Source organism: Bos mutus, chromosome 1 (genome assembly GCF_027580195.1).
Source record: "Bos mutus isolate GX-2022 chromosome 1, NWIPB_WYAK_1.1, whole genome shotgun sequence".
NCBI classification, from domain to species: Eukaryota; Metazoa; Chordata; class Mammalia; order Artiodactyla; family Bovidae; genus Bos; species Bos mutus.
The window spans coordinates 139,167,422-139,188,783 of record NC_091617.1 but is presented as its reverse complement, the minus strand read 5'-3'; the positions used below and the strand labels follow the sequence as shown (position 1 = coordinate 139,188,783).

The window sequence follows — 21,362 nt, the reverse complement described above, 5'->3', positions numbered from 1 at the left end:
ATTCTTCTGATCCATGAACACGGTATATTTATCCATCTATCAGTGTCCTTTTTGATTTCTTTCACCAGTGTTTTATTGTTTTCTATACATAGGTCTTTTGTTTCTTTAGGTAGATATATTCTTAAGTATTTTATTCTTTTTGTTACAATGCTGAATGGAATTGTTTCCTTAATTTCTCTTTGTATTTTCTCATTATTAGTGTATAGGAATGCAAGGGATTTCTGTGTGTTGATTTTATATCCTCCAACTTTGCTATACTCATTGATTAGTTCTAGTAATTTTCTGGTGGAGTCTTTAGGGTTTTCTATGTAGAGGATCATGTCATCTGCAAACAGTGAGAGTTTTACTTCTTCTTTTCCCATTTGGATTCCTTTTATTTCTTTTTCTGCTCTGATTGCTGTGGCCAAAACTTCCAAAACTATGTTGAATAGTAGTGGTAAAAGTGGGCACCCTTGTCTTGTTCCTGACTTTAGGGGAAATGCTTTCAATTTTTCACCATTGAGGATAATGTTTGCTGTGGGTTTGTCATATATCACTTTTATTATGTTGAGGTATGCTTCTTCTGTTCCTGCTTTCTGGAGGGTTTTTATCATAAATGGATGTTGAATTTTGTCAAAGGCTTTCTCTGCATCTATTGAGATAATCATGTTTTTTATTTTTCAATTTGTTAATGTGATGTATTACATTGATTGATTTGTGGATATTGAAGAATCCTTGCATCCCTGGGATAAAGCCCACTTGGTCATGATGTATGATCTTTTTAATATGTTGTTGGATTCTATTTGCTAGAATTTTGTTAAGGATTTTTGCATCTATGTTCATCAGTGATATTGGCCTGTAGTTTTCTTTTTTTGTGGCATCTTTGTCAGGTTTTAGAATCAATATAGTGAAAATGAGTATACTACCCAAAGCAATCTATAGATTCAATGCAATCCGTATCAAGCTACCAACAGTATTTTTCACAGAGCTAGAACAAATAATTTCACAATTTGTATGGAAATACAAAAAACCTCAAATAGCCAAAGCAATCTTGAGAAAGAAGAATGGAACTGGAGGAATCAACCTGCCTGACTTCAGGCTCTACTACAAAGCCACAGTCATCAAAACAGTATGATACTGGCACAAAGACAGAAATATAGATCAATGGAACAAAATAGAAAGCCCAGAGATAAATCCACACACCTATAGACACCTTATCTTTGACAAAGGAGGCAAGAATATACAATGGAGAAAAAACAATCTCTTTAACAAGTGGTGCTGGGAAAACTGGTCAACCACTTGTAAAAGAATGAAACTAGAACACTTTCTAACACCATACACAAAAATAAACTTAAAATGGATTAAAGATCTAAACATAAGACCAGAAACTATAAAACTCCTGGAGGAGAACATAGGCAAAACACTCTTTGACATACATCACAGCAGGATCCTCTATGACCCACCTTCCAGGATATTGGAAATAAAAGCAAAAATAAACAAATGATACCTAATTAAAATTAAACGCTTCTGCACAACACAGGAAACTATATGCAAGGTGAAAAGACAACCTTCAGAATGGGAGAAAATAATAGCAAATGAAGCAACTGACAAAGAATTAATCTCAAAAATACACAAGCAATCCTGCAGCTCAATTCCAGAAAAATAAACGACCCAATCAAAAAATGGTCCAAAGAAGTAAACAGACATTTCTCCAAAGAAGACATACAGATGGCTAACAAACACATGAAAAGATGCTCAATATCACTCATTATTAGAGAAATGCAGATCAAAACCACAATGAGGTACCATTTCACGCCAGTCAGAATGGCTGCTATCCAAAAGCCTACAAGCAATAAATGCTAGAGAGGGTGTGGAGACAAAGGAACTCTCTTACACTGTTGGTGGGAATGCAAACTAGTACAGCCACTATGGAGAACAGTATGGAAATTCCTTAAAAAACTGGAATAGAACTGCCATACGACCCAGCAATCCCACTGCTGGGCATACACACTGAGGAAACCAGAATTGAAAGAGGCACGTGTACCCCAATGTTCATCGCAGCACTGTTTATAATAGCCAGGACATGGAAACAACATAGATGTCCATCAGCAGACAAATGGATAAGAAAGCTGTGGTACATATACACAATGGAGCATTACTCAGCCATTAAAAAGAATACATTTGAATCAGTTCTAATGAAGTGGGTGAAACTGGAGCCTATTATACAGAGTGAAGTAAGCCAGAAAGAAAAACACCAATACAGTATACTAATGCATATATATGGAATTTAAAAAGAAGGTAATGATAACCCTGTATGCAAGACATCAAAAGAGACACAGATATATAGAACAGTCTTTTGGACTCTGTGGGAGACGGTGAGGGTGGGATGATTTGGGAGAATGGCATTGAAACATGTATATTATCACATGTGAAACAAATCGCCAGTCCAGTTTTGATGCATGACACAGGATGTTCGGGGCTGGTGCACTGGGATGACCCAGAGGGATGGGATGGGGAGGGAGGTGGGAGGGGGGTTCAGGATAGGGAACACATGTACACCCGTGGTGGATTTATGTCAATGTATGGCAAAACCAATACAATATTGTAAAGTAATTAGCCTCCAATTAAAATATATATATATTGCTTTGATTCTTTGGTGCAGGAGAGAAATAACGTAGAGCCTGGTCATCTAGGGTGCAGCCTAGGGAGCAGAAAGCCATATCCTTCCTATTTTCTCCTACAGAAAAATCATCTTTCACCTTCCAAGAAACTCTCTGAGTGTTCTCATTGACCAGCATCTTCTGGTCCCAGCATATGGGCACTGATGCCCACTTGCATTCATGCAGCCTTGTTCCCTTTTGTGTGAACAATCTATATGGCTTAGAAATGGGTTCTTCTTCCCATTTCATATATGATGACATCAAGGATGCAGACAGAATAAGCTAATACTTGCTCAAGGGCCCAGTTCCTTAGGATTCAGAGATACCATTAGAACTCAGTTCTGATTCTTGGTCAAATCCTCTCCCTATAGACCTGCAAAGACCTCAAAGGGAAGCGGAGATGAAACAAAGATGGTGTTTACTGCTGCCTTCAAAGCAGGCTTACTTGGCAACACTCGGTTTCTCTTTTTCCTGTTTCCATCCTCTCAGTTCTTGAAAGTCCTGCTAGACATAGCTTTTCAATAAATAAGAAGGGTCACGCAGTAGGAACATACCCAGTCATTCAGTGTGTGCCTTACATAATGTGTGAACACTTTCTTTTCATGTAATGGAGCATTAAAATGGTCCCCACTTGACCTCAACTAGCCACAGAAAACTGACCAAGTTTTAATTAATGATTTCTGGTTTTGTAAGTGTATCTTCTAGCTAATTACCCAAAGTGCTTACATTATGCTAACAGGATTGCAGATTTTTGAAATAGTGTGTGCACTGTGTTAAATTTTGTTCTTTATGATAATGATGCATCTAAAGTCAATGAACTATAATTCTGTCAAGTCAAGGCCAAGTCCACTTTCCTCTGATTGAACATGTGCTCACCATTGGAACTGTTGTCCATATGGTGGATGAATGACTCTGTTTAGCATGATCACATTTATAAATGCTATATCCCATCAAGTTTGGTTCATTTTCTGATGAAAAAAAAAAAGATATAATGGTATTCAACTGCACTTATACATTGTCTCTGTCTCCACTAGGATCTTTTAGTAATGAAGAGACTGCTCTCAGTCCACATAGGAATTAATAGATAATCTTCTTCAGCTACTCAACTGAGAAGGCTTAGCAATGAAGCTGAATTTTATTGTAACTCTTTTACTATAGATGGGTCAAATATTGTATTTCTCTGGTGAAAATTCTTCAAGGAAAAGAAAGCATTTGTGTTTTTGACATGAACAATCCTATAAATTTCTCACATTCTGTCAGCATTTTGATGTTTCAGGGCTTTGTAACACATTTTTATATAATTTGTAAATTCCATAGCATTTTCAGATTTCCTGATTTGCTGCCTTATGGATATATTTTAAAAATCCTACATTTGGCTGAATTTTCAGGTTGTGTGTATTAGTCTAGATCTGGCTCCCAATTTGCAGTTAACTTTGAGAAAGGCATCGATAGCATTTATAGACTTTTCAAACAGTTTACCAAAATTAAGCACATAAATAAAAATCAAAGTCTTTTTCCTCTGATTTTTAAGGTTCAATAATATTTATCCTTACCATAATGAACATATTATCCATAAGAAGGAGTTTTATAATTTATGAAACCAGACCTTAAAAGATGCAATAAACTTTTATAATAAAAAGAAGTATGATCATCTCAATAAATGATGAAAAGGTAGCTGATAATATCTAAAATGCAATCCTGATTGAAACAACATGAAGAAAAATAAAGTTTTCTAAAAATAGGAATATAGAATCATTTTTAGGACTCAAAGTGCTTTGGCAAAAGAAGAAAAAGACAAAATCCAGCAGTTTAGTTCAGTCGACTAAACTCTTTGTGACTGCATGGACTGCAGCACACCAGGCTTCCCTGCACAGCACCAACTCCCAGAGCTTCCTCAAACTAATGTCCATCTAGTCGATGAAGCCATTAAGCCATCTCATCCTCTGTCATCCCCTTCTCCTCCTACCTTCAATCTTTCCCACCATCAGGGTCTTTTCCAGTGAATCAGTTCTTCACATCAGGTGGCCAAAGTATTGGAGTTTCAGTTTCAGCATCTGTTCTTCCAAAGAATATTCAAGACTGATTTCCTTTAGGATGGACTGGTATGATCTCCTTGCCATCCAAGGAACTCTCAAGAGTCTTCTTCAACACCACAGTTCAAAAGCATCAATTCTTCAGCACTCAGCTTTCTTTATACCCCAACTCTCACATCCATACATGACTACTGGAAAATCCATACATGACTACTGGAAAATCCATAGCCTTCACTAGATAGACTTTTGTTGGCAAAGTAATGTCTCTGCTTTTTAATATGCTGTCTAGGTTGGTTATAGCTTTTTTCCAAGGAGCAAGCATCTTTTAATTTCATGGCTGCAATCACCATCTGCAGTGATTTTGGAACCTCCAAAAGTAGTCTCTCACTGTTTCCGTTGTTTCCCCATCTATTTGCCAGGAAGTGATGGGATCTTCATTTTTTTGAATGTTGAGTTTTAAGTCAGAGTTTTCATTCTCTCTTTCACTTTCATCAAGAGGCTCTTTAGTTCTTCTTCACTTTCTGCCATAAGTGTGGTATCATCTGCATATCTGAGGTTACTGATGTATCCAGTAGATACATGAATATAGCAAAGAATATAGATATAATGATCTCCAAAAAACAAGTACAAATTCATTAAAAGATGCTCACTTATCTATGAGCATCCCTTCATAGATCATAGCCTTGTTGTGGCAAAAGGGCTTGTGTAAGTCAATGAAGCTATGCCATGCAGGGCCTCCCAAGATGGATGGGTCAGAGTGAAGAGTTCTGACAAAACGTAATCTCCTGGTGGAGTGAAGGGAAAACCACTCCAGCATTCTTGCTACAATAACCCTGAATAATGTGAAAAAGCAAAAAGATATGACACCAGAAGATGAGTTCCCCAGGTCAGAAGGCGTGAAATTAAAAGATGCTTTCTCCTTGGAATGAAGGCTATGGCAAACCTAGACAGCGCAATAAAAAGCAGAGATGTCACTTTGCAACAAAGGTCTGTATAGTCAAAGCTATGGTTTTTTCAGTAGTCATGTATGGATGTGAGAGTTGGACCATAAAGAAGGCTGAGCACCAAAGAATTGATGCTTTCAAATTGTAGTTCTGAGAAGACTCTTAAGAGTCCCTTGGACAGCCAGGAAATCAAACCAGTCCATCCTAAAGGAAATCAGTCTTGAAGATTCATTACAAAGACTGATGCTGAAGCTGAAATTCCAATCAGGTCACCTGATGCAAAGACCCTTGGAAAAGACCCTGATGCTGGAAAAGATTGAAGATAAAAGGAGAAGAGGGTGGCAGAGGATGAGATGGTTAGACAGCATCATTGACTTAATTGACATGAATTTGAGTAAACTCTGGGACACACTGGCGCACAAGGGAGCTGGCGTGCTGCAGTTCATAGAGTGTCAAAGAGTCAGACATGACTTAGTGAGTGAACATTTATAAGCAAAGGCAAAAAGTAATACAAAAATTAGTAAAATCATGTAAATTAAAATAATGAGATATATACCATATTGATGAAGATCAAAAAAAGTAATAGTGCACGTGTCTGAGGGAAAAATGAACCCCAACCGGTGGAAATAAAATAGCTCCATCTTTTACTAAGCAACTTCACAATACATTTTAGCACTAAAATATACAGAATTCCACTCCAAGGATTTACCAAAGAGCCTCTTTTCCACTATATCTTTCTATTGAACTGATTGATAAGCAGAGAGGTCCACTGAAACATGGTCCTTAGTCTTGTGGAATAGGAAAGATCTAAAGTCAACTAGCATTAAATGATTAAAGAATTAGAACAGGAATTAGAAAAAACAAGCAGCAATAGTGTGTACATACTCTATGCCCTACCACTAGTTTAAGAATTTATATGTCTCTACCACCTTATGAAGGAGGACCTGTGATTAATCCATTTTACAGATAAGGAAGCTGAGGAACTGAGTGCCTTCCTGATTACCTAGTTTCTCCCAGTGTACTGGAGATTGCTTGCTGTGTAACAGATAACCCCTAAGCTTGGTGACTTAACAATGATAATGAATTCTTACGATCTTCGGATTTCTTTGGAGCAGGAGTCTGAGTACGGCTTAGTCGAGTGCTCTAGATGAAGGTCTCTCAGCGCCGCAGTCAGGTTTCTGGCCAGGGATGCAGTCATCTCAAAGTCCAAGCCCACTTGTGTGGTTGCTGGCAGGATCCAGCTTCTCACAGAACTTTGTTTGAAGAAAACCCTTGAGGAACTCTCTTTACAGGTAGGCTTACAATGTAACAGCTCACATTTCCCCAGAGTGAGGGTTCTGACCTGAGAGAGAGAAGCTGACAAAGAGGATGCCATCTTTTGTAACCATAGCAAACTGCCCTGGATCCACCACATAGTGGGTGCTTAGTAATTGGACAATAATCACTATTTTGTAAAGACAAAGCACAATTTTATATGTGCTTAAAGGAGAAAAGGTCAGTTTTCATTCCAATCCCAAAGAAAGGCTATGCTAAAGAATCTTCAAACTACTGCACAGTTGCACTCATTTTGCACACTAGCAAAGTAATGCTCAAAATCCTTCAAGTTAGGCTTCAACAGTACATGAACCAAGAACTTCCAGATGTGCAAGCTGGACTTAGAAAAGGAAGAGGAACCAGAGATCACATTACCAGCGTCGACTGGATCATAGAAAAAGGAAGAGAAATCCAGAAAAATATCTAATTCTGCTTCATTGACTATGCTAAAGCCTTTAACTGTGTGGATCACAACAAACTGGAAAATTCTTAAACAGATGGGAATACCAGACCACCTTACCTGTCTCCTGCAAAACCTGTATGCATGTCAAGAAGAAACAGTTAGAACTGGACATGAAACAAAGGACTGGTTCCAAATTGGGAAAGAAGTATGTCAAGGCTGTATATTGTCACCCTGCTTATTTAACTTATATGCAGAGTATGTCATGCAAAATGCCAGTCTGGATGAAGCACAAACTGGAATCAAGATTGCCAGGAGAAATATCAATAACTTCAGATATGTAGATGACACCACCCTTATGGCAAATATTTTCATTAATCATCAAACATCTGTTTAAATATTCTGTGAATATTCATATGAATTAAGTTTTAAATAATTAATATTGTATGTGTTTCTGTTGTAATTTTGCATGTTATGCATTTTGATAATTTTTTGGTCTATTCCCAAGGAGTAAAAGGTGTAGGAATAATTTTGCTCGTTTCATCTTACTTTATAAAACAACCAGTAGCTGATACTGAAGAAAGTAGCTCCGAAAGTATTGAGTTGGCCAAAACATTTGTTTGCATTTTTCCATGACTATTGCATGACATCTTTCCAAACAAACTTTTTGGAAAACTCAACATTAAAAACTACTATAATGTTTTTTCATCCCTGATTTTGAATTCTTTATAAATAAGATGAATTAAAACCATTTATCTATTAGAATGATGTTATGAAAGGCTGTCTAAGCCACCACAGAAATCTCTTTCATACATTATATATGAGATACAGAACTAAAGCAGATGTGTGAGTATTGCTAGTATATACCACTCCTCTAACTTTACATCCTTCCATATGGGCTTCCCTGATAGCTCAGTTGGTAAAGACTCTGCCTGCAAAGCAGGAGACCCCAGTTCGATCCCTGGGTTGAGAAGATCCGCTGAGAAGGGATAGGCTACCCACTCCAGTATTCTTGGGCTTCCCTTGTGGCTTAGCTGGTAAAGAATCTGCCTGCAATGAGGGATACCTGGGTTCAGTCCTGGGGTTATGAAGATTCCCTGACAAAGGGAAAGGCTACCCTCTCCAATATTCTGGCCTGGAGAATTCCAAAGAGTCGGACATGACTGAGTCACTTTCACTTACATCCATATACTTTTTTTTTTTTTTATCAGTAATACCTTTAAATCAGACGTCAGCAAACTGAACCATAAGTCAAATCCTGCTCAAAACCTGCTTTTGTAAATAAGTGTTATTGAAACATGATTGTGCCGATTTATGTATTTGGCTTCCTCTGTAGCTCAATGAACAAAGAGTATGCCTCCAGTGCAGAAGACCTGGGTTCGATTCCTGGGTCGGGAAGATCCCCTGGAGAAGGAAATGGCAACCCACTCCAATATTCTTGACTGGAGAATCCCATGGACAGAGGAGCCTAGGAGGCTACAGTCTATGGGGTCACAAGAGTCGGACACGACTGATCAACTAAGTACCCACACACACATGTATTTTCTATCACTGCTTTCATGCTTCAATGACAGAAAAAAGGAATGTCACAGACTTGCAAACATAAAATATTTGTGACAGATTGCAAACCAATTTGTTCTTTGGCCTTTTATAGAAAAAGATTTCCAATCACTGAAAATATTGAGAATTTCTATCCATGAACATAGTATAATGAATAGTCCATCTCCATTTATTTAGGTCTTCTATAATTGTTAGCAACAACTTTTGCAGTTTTCAATAGGCCAATCTTGCATTTATCTTGTTAAAATTTATCTCCAAATATTTCATGCTTTAATGCAATATTACTGCTTTTTAAAAATTTCAGTTTCCAATTACCTGTTACATATATAGATACAATTAGCTTTAAATTTTATATTTTGATGTATCCATGTGTTCTATGACTTTGCTAAACTCACTTATTTTTCTAGCAACTGTTTTATAGGCACTTTTGATCATCTATAAATAATTCTGTCATCCATGAGGGAAGGCAGTTCCATTCTTCTTTTCTAATATATGTGCACTTTATTTCTTTTACTTTTTCTATTGTTCTTGCTAGAATCTTCAGAATAACCTTGAATAAAAAGGTCAAGACCAGAACTCCTTGTCTCTTTCTTGATCTTTGGTGGAAAATAGTTTTTACAATTGAGTAAAAAAATGATGCTAGTTGGGACTTTTTTCAAATCTTTTCTCAAGTTATTCCATTTTACAACTAGTTTACTATGAGATTTTTACCAGGGTCTTATCAGATTGCTGAATTCTATAAAATATTTTTTATTCTTTCTTTGTATTCATTCAAGTAATCATATTGTGCTTCTTTGTTGGTCTGTTGATATGAAGAATTTCATTAACTAATCTTTGAATTTAAACCAACCTTGCATTCCTAGATTAAATTTCACTTGGTCATATTTTTTTTTTATATGTTGATAAACCTAACTTGCTAACATTTGGTTACGGATTTTTATGTCTGGGTTTGTTGTAGATTTTGATCAGTAGTTCTAAGGTATTTATTTGATTTTGGCATTGAGATGATGTTGGCCTCATAAAATCAGTGATAAAGTACACCTTCCTCTTGTATTTTCTGAAAGACTTCATGTAAAATTGGTATTTTTTTAAGTGTTAGCTAACCTCACTACTGAAGCTGTCTCGGCTTTGAATATTCTTGTAGGAGATTTTTAACAATAAATTAAAAGTATTTATAGATATGGGACTATTAAGGTTATCTAATTTTTCCAGACTGTTCTTTGAGAGTTTGTTTTGTCCCAGAAATTTATTATTTAATAAAACTTTTCAAATTTATTGGCACAAAATTATTCCTAACATTTTTCTATTATCCTCTTAATTCAAGTAAGGGCTGCAGTGATAGCCTCTTTCATGATTTTTATTTGTAGCTTATATCTCTCCCTTCTTCTTGACCAGTCCTGATAGAGGTTTATCTATCATATATTTTTTTTGAAGAACTATATTTTTGTTTTATTGATTTTTTCTTTAGTTTTTTTATGTTTTCTTATTTCATCGATTTCAGTTTTTCTCGCTATTAATTTCCTTATTTCTCCTAACTTTGGATTTTATTTGCTCTTTTTGAATAGCTTCTGAAGGGGGATCACTGATGTGCGATCTTTTTCCTTTTCCAACACAAACATTAATGCTACAAACTTCCATCTAAGTGTTGCTTTTAACTGCATTCCATGCATTTTGATATACTGTATTTACATTCTTATTCAACTCAAAAATATATGTGTGTGTATATATATATATATATATATATATATCTTCTAATTATTTTGGTGATTTCTTCTTTGACTCATGAGTTATTTAGAATTGCATTGTTTAATTTTCAAATATTTGAGGTTTTTCCCAGATACATTTCTGTTATTGATCTCAATGTTAGTTTTTCTGTGGAACTAGAACATCAGTTCAGTCGCTCAGTTGTGTCCAACTCTTTGCGACCCCATAAACCACAGCATGCCAGGCCTCCCTGTCCATCACCAACTCCCAGAGTTCATCCAAACCCATGTCCATTGAGTCAGTGATGCCATCCAACCATCTCGTCCTCTGTCATCAACCTTCTCCTTCTGCCCTCAATCTTTCCCAGCAACAGGGTCTTTTCAAATGAGTCAGCTCTCCACATCAGGGGGCTGAAGTATTGGAGTATCATCTTCAACATCAGTCCTACCAATGAACACCCAGGACTGACCTCCTTTAGGATAGACTGGTTGGATCTCTTTGCAGTCCAGGGGACTCTCAAGAGTCTTTTCCAACACCACAGTTCAAAACATCAATTCTTTGGCTCTCAGTTTTCTTTAGAGTCCAACTCTCACATCCATACATGCCACTGGAAAAACCATAGCCTTGACTAGGCGGACCTTTGTTGACAAAGTAATGTCTCTGCTTTTCAATATGCTGTCTGCTGCTGCTGCTGCTGCTAAGTCACATCAGTCGTGTCCGACCCTGTGTGACCCCATAGACAGCGGCCCACCAGGCACCCATCCCTGGGATTCTCCAGGCAAGCTGGAGTGGGTTGCCATTTCCTTCTCCAGTGTAGGAAAGTGAAAAGTGAAAGTGAAGTCGCTCAGTCGTGTCCGACTTTTAGCAACCCCATGGACTGCAGCCTACCAGGCCCTCCGTCCATGGGATTCTCCAGGCAAGAGCACTGGAGTGGAATATGCTGTCTAGGTTGGTCATAACTTTCCTTCTCAGGAGTAAGCATGTTTTAATTTCATGGCTGCAGTTACCATCTGCAGTGATTTTGGAGCCCAGAAAAATAAAGTCAGCCAATGTTTCCACTGTTTCCCCATCTATTTGCCATGAAATGATGGGACCGGATGCCATGATCACAATTTTCTGAAAGTTGAGATTTAAGTCAGCTTTTTCACTCTCCTCTTTCACTTTCATCAAGAGGCTTTTTAGTTCCTCTTCACTTTCTGCCATAAGGGTGATGTCATCTGCATATCTGAGGTTATTGATATTTCTCCTGGCAATCTTGATTCCAGCTTGTGCTTCTTCCAGCCCAGCATTTCTCATGAGGTACTCTGCATATAAGTTAAATAAGCACAGGGACAGTATACAGCCTTGATGTACTCCTTTTCCTATTTGGAACCAGTCTGTTGTTCCATGTCCAGTTCTAACTGTTGCTTCCTGCGCATACAGGTTTCCCAAGAGGCAGGTCAGGTGGTCTGGCATGCCCATCTCTTTCAGAATTTTCCACAGTTTATTGTGATCCACACAGTCAAAGTCTTTAGCATAGTCAGTAAAACAGAAATAGATATTTTTCTGGAACTAGAACATAATCTGTATTAATTTATCTTATAACATCTATTGAACTTTTTATTATGGCCCAAAATACTATCTCTCTGGGTAACTGCTCCATGTGCACTCAAAACTAGCATGGAATCTGCTGTTCTAGGATGTAGAGTTCTATAAATCTCAGTTCAGTCAAAATGATTGATAGTGATATTAAAGTCATCTATATTTCAAATATTATTTCTTCTGCCCCTATCTTCTCTTTTTGAGACTGTCACTACCCAGTGTTAGAATATTTGATATTGTTCTACAGCTCTAGGACAACCTATTCTGTTTTTTTCACTCTTTTGCACTTTTTGTTTTAATTTGGATAATTTCTGTTGGCCTAGCTTCAGGTTCACTAATTATTTTATCTACTGTATTCAATCTGCTAATTAGATTAAGGAATTCCTTACATCTAATATTGTAGAAATATTGTTTCTAACATTTTATTTATCTATCTTTCTCTTTTGTATGGTTTTAATGTTCTTTCTGAATCCCTTACCTGTCTATGGTTATTAGTCATGGTTGTCATAAAGTTCTTATTCGACAGTTTCATACTAAGCTTTCAAGACTGTTGATGATTTCCTCTCTGGTCCTTCTTGCTTGCTTATTTCTTTTTTTTTTTTTTTTTATCTTACAACATTTTATTATCTTATAATACTCTGATGCATAAAAGAGTAGAAGCTGAATTGGGCTATACTTATTTCCAGTTCTTTACTTCTTCCTGCTTGTATGTCCAGGATCTTGTTCTCTCACTCTCTACCAAACATGAGATTGTTTACATATGCCATAGCTCCTTGTAGGATATTTTAAATTCTTTGCAGACTAACTTTACCCAGTTGCCTGTGACTTCTGCTCTGTGATTTATTCCAAGAAAAGTATGATTTTGTAGATTAACCATCTCCTTTTGGTGGTTAGAATGGAAGTGATATTCTTTTGTGTCTTTCTCCATCCTTTTCAGAAATGGAATTCTATGTTTTAAATTTGAATTAATTCATATATCTTCTCTAGAAGTTCTCTTTTGGTAGAACCTACCTGCTTTAGCAATGCTGTTTGCCTTTCAAATTCATTGTGGAGGGTCCCCTTAGATACATAGTTAACTTCCTTTGTCTCTTTGGTGGAGCTGAAACAGGGAAGAGAAGGCACAGCAGTAGTCTCTGTCACTGTGACCTGAGGACACCAATAAGTAAATGATGAGTTATGGGGGAAACTATAGGAAGAAGTGTATCCCCTCTTGTTTCATTTCCCCATACACAAAGTCTGAAGTTTCCCACATGAGTGGGTGACCTCTCACCTGTTCAGGTCCCACATAGGTTCTGGGGACACAGAAACCAGCAGCTCTTCTCTAGAGCACATATTTGGCCCATGCTTCAGGCTTTCTCTAGAAAGAAGGAGTTGTCTTCACCTGTGGGTATTCTCCCCAAATCTTCAGATTCAGATCAGAATATGAGAAACCCTATCAGCCTTTCAAGGCCTAGACCACACCCTCCTAAGTCCCAGAAGGGGGAAAAGCAACATAGCAGTATCATCTGATTCAACCAACTACTGTTTTCCCAGAAATCTCCCTTATCTTCTGTTTTATTATTTCTAAGTCTATTTTTCAAAATAGTTTCATATGGATCTTTTATATGGATCATGTTTATGATCATAGCATAGACAAATGGGCTATATCTCCTTGAATGCAAGCACTTTAAGGTGTTTTAATTGTGCTGTCTTAGTGCAATGATCTAACAGTTATTTAATAACATTAAATGGTATTAATAGTACATTGTATTTCTAGACCACGCTTAGAAGGGAAGTCTGCAATATTGGTATTCACCTTGTAGTCTCAGATGTGTGCATTGTGGGAAGTCTTCAAATGTCCTCCCCCTGAAGCATTCTTGTTTACATTCATTTTAAGTCCCTGGGAACACAACAAATTAAGTTAGTTACACACAAGATGTCTACTTCTGTAGTCATTCTACTGTGATTTCTGTGAATAATTTATCAACCAGTTAAGGCTCATCAAATCTGGCTTTTTATGTGGAAACTATCTGTAAGGTCTCTTACTGTTTATCTCAGCGTTTGAAATGCTATGATTTTAAATAAACATGTTTCTCCCTAAACAAGAATTTCATTATCAGAAGAAAGAAAAAAGAGTCTTGGCACATCAGGGGCCTGTCTGCTGGGATGTGTGTTCAGCATCCGTCACCTCCCCGTGTTGTCTGATGCCCTTGAGTTCATTGTCTTCCGTCACCTCCCCGTGTTGTCTGATGACCTTGAGTTCATTGTCTCCCTGTTTTTACTCCTGTTGGCATCACCATTCCTCTTTATTTTATTTTATTCCAGGTGCTGGGGTTCCCCAGTTCCAACCGATTGCCCTGAATGGCCGAATTCAGGTCCTCAGCAATGGGTCTCTGTTGATCAAGCACGTGGTGGAAGAAGACAGTGGCTACTACCTGTGCAAGGTCAGCAACGATGTGGGCGCGGACGTCAGCAAGTCCATGTACCTCACGGTGAAAAGTAAGGAAGACGAGCTCTTCATTTTACCTAAATAGGGCTCTGGGGCTTCCATTTTCAGTGGTCTCCACGCACACTGTTTAAAAACAAAACAAAACAAAATGTGGTTTGTTGCAGCTGGGGGGGTTGATGCTTTCCTGTCTTAAATATACAGTTGAAGAGGCTAGTAGAAGTTCAGCGACTGTCAGAATATGCAGAGTGTGCATCAGAATATGTGTCCAGGGCAGGGAGCCCTGGGCTTCCCTCCCTCCACTCCCCTGGCCATGGGTTCAGGCTCTGAGCAGCCCAGCCGATGAGTGGGTTGCTGCCTTTGGCACCCAGATTTCTCTCCTGTTGATTTTATCATGGAAAAGCCTAGTGCAAGGTCTCAGATGTGTTCTTTTCAGTGGTCTCTTCATGCTTTTTGTCATTTGCAAGCTTGTCCATATATTTCCTTCTTTAAGATCACTGTGAAATCAAGAAACTGGAAACCTCATTATTAACATACATCCCTACAAGAAGATAAAGCATATAGGATTATACTTAGCATCCATGTTGCTGACAGATTTTATAGGAAAGGGTGAAATTATTTTTGTACTTTGGTTGCTAAACCACCAAAGAGAGGACATAAAGTAGACCAGCTTCTACTGAGCATTGCTCACTAGCAAATGGTTGTACATCTAGTTTACACTGAATGGCTTACGTCTTTCTTCATTTATATGCTTTGCTACTGTGTAGATTGAGATGTCTTCCTGACCACAAGCTTTAATCAGACTTCCTCTTGTTTAACTATGCTGTGTATAGGTTTTCAAGGATCTCTACCATCTTATTTATTAGGAGATTGGACTTAAAAGTGAATTTCAGTGCTATGTGTGAGAGAGACAGAGACTTAAAGACTAGCTACAAGAATTTATTCCAGTTAATCTATTTTTTTCTAATATGACAATGAAAATATCAAGCTATCTATTGCTATACTTTTGTTTTTTTTTTTTTTATTTTATTTTATTTTTTTAATTTTATTTTATTTTTAAACTTTACATAATTGTATTAGTTTTGCCAAATATCAAAATGAATCCGCCACAGGTATACATGTGTTCCCCATCCTGAACCCTCCTCCCGAAACATGTAAAATATCATGTATGAAACGAGATGCCAGTCCAGGTTTGATGCATGATACTGGATGCTTGGGGCTAGTGCTATACTTTTGTATCATTAACAGATTATAGTTCTGAAATAAGGTTGCTTTGAAATATTAATACATTGTGGACATATCAATACATAATTTTGACTGCTAAATGTCATATTCTAGAGAAACTAATTTGCAATAATTAGAGGACAAAAAGTCATATCACTTAAATCCAAAGTTGAAGTGGTAATTTTTAAAAATAATAAATTGATGAAATATTAAGGAAACTCAAGATTTGAGGACCAACATTGACCAATATTGATCCATCTTTCCCCAACAAAAAGAATATATTTTGCATGCTAAAAATAGCATATTTTAATGAAAAATGATTCTATTTTCCAAAACAATAAATGAGAAGAGGAGCATCATTTTACATTTTTACAAATGCCTTTAAAATATGGTTTTATAGAAGACTGTTCAGTTCTGATATCTCTTTCTACATTTAGACTGTTAAAATATACTGTTCTGGTTGAATTAATAAAGAAAATTTAGCTTTGTACAGACATATTGTCAGAAAAGGAAAGAATATTTTAGTAGCTTTCTCAGATAATTGTGGATATTCTTCAGTGATTCTATACCAAAACTCAATCAGTCGTGGTTTTCAATAAAATAGTTACCATGTGGAATTTGAAATAACATTAATGACTTTTCATACTTGGTTACACTATTCCATTGGTCTTTCTTGCCCTTTAAATAGAAACTGCACACAGTCACAATGTTGTAACACACTATGAAAGCGAAAGTGAATGTCGCTTAGTTGTGTCCAGCTCTTTGTGACCCCATGGACTATACAGCGCATGTACAGTACAGTACATTTCTCCAGGGCAGAATACTGGAGTGGGTGGCCGTTCCCTTCTCCAGGGGATCTTCCCAACCCAGGGATCGAACCCAGGTCTCCCGCATTCCAGGCAGATTCTTTACCAGCTGAGCCACAAGCGAAGCCTGTAACACACTATATTGGTCATTTTAAAAACATTGGTTCACTGAGTTACACCAGTCTAACACATGTTTGACTGAGGCATTTCACTGGTGGTGGTGGTCACTCAGTTGCTAAGTTGTGTCGCACTCTTTTTGACCCCTTCGGCTGTAGCCCACCAGGCTCCTCTGTCCATGGGATTTCCCAGGCAAGAATACTGGAGTAGGTTGCCATTTCCTTCTCTAGGGGATCTTCCTGCAAAAATCACATTCATTAATATTACCACTTATCTCCCAAGCAAGGTGGTTAAGAATAACAATTAAAAAAAAAATTGTTTTCTATCCCACTAATACATATCTAGGCTCTAATAGATACAGAACCCTCTGAAGGATGTAAATACAGTCAACCATGGACCTTGCCTTCATGAATGAAAGAATGTATGTTTTGAGAAAGAAGACAGCAAGGCAGGAGTACAGCCTGCTAATCACAGTGCAAGAAAAAGAGTAAGGTGCACAGAGATGCCTGGGAGGACAGCACCATCATTTTGAGGAGATTAAGGGAAGTGTCAGGGTGAAAAAATCTTTTAAAATGGGTAGAATTTGAAAATGCAGAAATTGAAGGTTTCCCCACATCTCTCTCCATACTTTTGATGCTGGTATTAGAGTAGACATGGGACCACAAAGATGTCCACTTCCTCTTAATGGGCTTTCCCTCCTTGGGACCATCAGGCCTGAGTGTGGACAGCTCTGCTCCAGCAGAGGGCACCCCTGTCAGGACAGAGGGGGGGACACCTGGAACACACAGGTTCCCATCCCTTGTAGAATTAGTGACTACAGAACAGCACTCAGGGTGCCAGAGTTTTTAGTCCTGAAGGATGCAGTTTGAAAGATAGAGTTGTTGAGGGTAAGCAGAGGCATGGGAGGGAGAGAGAGCAAATATAAGAGATCAAAAGACTCAAAGTGAGGGGTAACTGTGTTTGAATGTTGTACCAGGTAAGTGGAGGGGACCAGAGAAAGAAAAATTCATAGTGAGTGTTTGTTCATCAAAGACAGATGTTCTTAGAGCTGGCCAATCTTAGTTTCTGTCTCTCAAACCATATAGACTATTAGCAGAGAGGTGCATTTATGAAACAGTTCATTTTACCAGTTCTTGATAACCCTCAGGTAGCTTTGTACAAAATTGAAGTCAGGAGGACAAGGGGATGACAGAGAATGAGATGATTGGATGGCATCACCAACTTGACGGACATGAGTCTGAGCAAACCAGACACGGAAGCTTAGCGTGCTGCAGTCCACAAGACCGCAGAGTCAGACATGACTGAGTGACTAAACAACAAGCTTTGTACATAATTTCAACTTCAGGCATCTGGTATCTTTAACCCTCTAAAAGCACAATGTTTAAACTCTGAAAAGCAAAAACATAATTTCAAGAAGAGATATAAAAGCACAGAGACAGAAGATACACAGTGACGCTGTTCCTCCAGTGATCACATTTAAACGAAAACAACAGCTAACAGAGCGATGGCTTGCACTTGATCTTCATGTACTTGCTTAACAACACTACTGAGTCTGTGAACACTGACAGGCTTAGGCTGAGCACATGGTCGTGGGAGACCTGCCAGTGGGTGTGTAGGTAGTTTTTACCAGGAAAACAGGAGACAGTGGAAACAGAGAGCCTCCACTCTGGCCTGGCACAGTCAAACTTGGTACCCAGCTGCCAAACAAGCAGATTGTATGTCCCTGCAGCCATGGTGGGATTATACCTGACATTGCAGCAGAGAGGTTCTGGGCTCTTCTTATCTGATGCTACCCAGGCTTGCATCAGGCATGATTTCTTTAATGTTTCAAAAGAAACTGCACTGCCTTCAGTAAAAATATTAAGTATTCTCTGTTTTCTAAAAGTCATTAAAAAAAAAAAAAACTGGTCTGCAAATATTTTTAAATGCAATAGGACAGGGCTTTCTACCTGATCAGGTTTGTCAGGAAATTAAAGTGGCTTCTCAGATGAGAGCTCTGGATGCCCAGGGAGGCTGGCACTGGATTTTACATACACTTTAAAGACCCGAACACTACTACTAGAGCCTGGTATGGAGGAGGACTCAGTGGATGCTGGGAATCAAGTCCTGGTGCAGACTGGGTTTCCTGTCTGGGAAGTTTTCTTACCACCACTCCAATGATTTCAAAACCCACCACTCTAATAATAAAGCAATTTTATGAGTGCCTCCCTGCCATCTCCCATTTTGGAGTCAGACATAAAGAGGCCATGGGAAGGGAAGATAGCAGGCAACCATGTTTGGAATGAAAGGTCGTGAGATAGAAAGTCATCATGAGATAAAAAAATAATCAGTGCATATCCTTCCAGCTTTGTTGGTATTCCTGCTTCTGATTCACCATTATAATCTCAATGCTGATTTATCATTTATGAAAGATCATCCCAGGGATAGGGACCCAAAACACCAGATAATGTTCAGGACTTTTGGCAAAAAGGACAGGGGAACTGGGCTCGACTTTGAATCAAATTTGGCCTCTGGTGATCATGCTACATCCCTCACCCCAGGACCATCAGGGGCTGCAGAAGTCTCTCCCACCCCCACATGAGGGACCACTTGGGATCTGGGGAATGTGGTCTTTTGTGCTAAGAAAACAATTCCTGAAGCTGTGGAATCTTTCAAGTGGAAGAGCTATCTTCTCAGGTGCCAAAATTGCACCCTCCACTGTCCCAGGTTTCTGCCCCAGCCAATCTGAGCCTGTGTGCCTCCGGGAACACTGTTTTCCATGTGGATCTCTAGCCCACGATGCCAGGCAGCTCTTCTTTCATCCACCACTCTCACAGGTCCCTTCTGATTCCCACATGCTGTGCAATAGAACATCCCTCATCAAACAGGAGCAGGTGCTTCCCTGGAGAGTCTGTTACTCGTGGAATCCACCCTCCCCCACCTCTGGATCCCAGAGTCCACCCATAGGTTCCAGTCTAGTCTTGGTCCTCAGGCCCCCGCTCTGAGCAGGTCCCTGGGTCCCATGCCACCTGATCTCCGTGTTCCCAGAATGTAGGGATGCATGAGTGTGCATGCACCAACTCCGGTCAGACAGTCCCCAGGTCCTGGCTGTTTCTGGATAGTAACATGATTTGACTTCAGCCTACCTCTTGTCCTGTTATTGCCAGAGTGGGTGTTGGGGTGGAATACAATATTTCATCACTCTACACTACCACCCCAAATAGAATCTGTTCATATCCACCCTTGGACAGTCCATTCAACCCCTGCAACTTCCTGCACTCATGCGCCACCTCAGGACCCACAGGTTCACCCACAAACACCTGCAGCCTTGCCCTGTGATGCTCTGGGAGGAGGAAGGAGCACTACCCTAGGCTGACCCTCAGGGAGGTCATGATGGCCTGAGGCCATCCCACAGGGCGCTCCCAGGTTCCCCTGGTCACTCTGAAAGGCCACTCTGTACTCCAAGCATAAGAGATGCAGGTTTGTGTTTTCTCTTTGCTGCTCACAGAAGTAGCAGACTCACATTTGAATGCTCTGCTGTTGTTCAGTCGATCAGTCGTGTCTGACTCTTTGTGAACCCGTGAACTGCAGCACCCCAGGCTTCCTGTCCTTCACCATCTTCTGGACCATGCTCAAATTCCTGTTGATGATTCTGTCCAACCATCTCATCCTCTGTCACCCCCTCCTCCTCCTGCCTTCAATCTTTCCCAGCATCAGGGTCTTTTCCATTGAGTCGGCTCTTTGCATCAGGTGGCCAAAGTATTGGAGCTTCAGCATCAGTTCTTCCAATGAATATTCAGAATTGATTTCCTTTAGAGTTGACTGGTTTAATCTCCTTACTGCCCAAGGGACTATTTAAAATTTTGTGTTCCTTAAACTGTCAAGATAGCTTATGTGTGTCTTAGTCTAATGCTACTTTCCCTCTATTATTTTAATTCAGAGAGCTTCTAAATCAAACCTTCTGAACCTTGATTCCTGGGCCCTGGAGGACTGTGAATGATGCCATGGGGTTAAGCAATCCCTTGAAACCATATGTAAAAATGTATGTGTTTATCTGGTGGGGTGGGGCGGAACATGTAGCCTTCGTGATATCCTCAAAGGGATTCATGAAGAGAAAAGGTCAGCATGACTTTTCTAGAAAATTAAGGCCCGGATGGCCTCAAATGAAGACTGTGTGTTGTACTTTTCAGGCAAATATCTCAGAACATTGGGCTGGAAGCTACAAGCCCACGACAATAGGGTCACATAGGTGGAAGAGGAATAAACAACAGTGAACCAGTGGCAAACTAGCTATTACTGAAAACTAGGTTTTGATATTTCTTTATCAAATGAAAGATCACATCCACACCGTAGTGCAGCCTTGGGGCTGGTGAGACATGAATGCGTCAAAGACATGCGTAAAGCGGTCAGCAGTCGGGCTCCAGGCCCACATTGCCTGGGTTCCGTCTGGTCCAGCCCGGTGCCCTGTGCAGGTGCCTCACCCTCTCTGCAGGACCGTGAAACACAGAGACAGTGCACACGCCTCTCTCTGTGGCTGCAGTGGGGCTGACGTGAACCTTCACGTGTGAGGGCTCAGCCAGACACGTGGTTGGTGCAGGGTGAGGGCAGCTGTTGTTGAGCTGGAGGCTGTGACTAC

The 21,362-nt window shown here is 39.2% G+C and overlaps 1 protein-coding gene across 1 annotated transcript in view; it reads left to right on the top strand.

Moving 5' to 3' along the window:
- The window catches only part of DSCAM (DS cell adhesion molecule), a 692,286-nt gene that overhangs the window by 452,482 nt on the left and 218,442 nt on the right, over positions 1-21,362 (top strand). Inside the window, exon 11 of the mRNA XM_070363231.1 lies at positions 14,480-14,653. Within this exon, the coding sequence (XP_070219332.1) occupies positions 14,480-14,653 (174 nt within the window). The remainder of the gene's footprint in view (positions 1-14,479; positions 14,654-21,362) is intronic.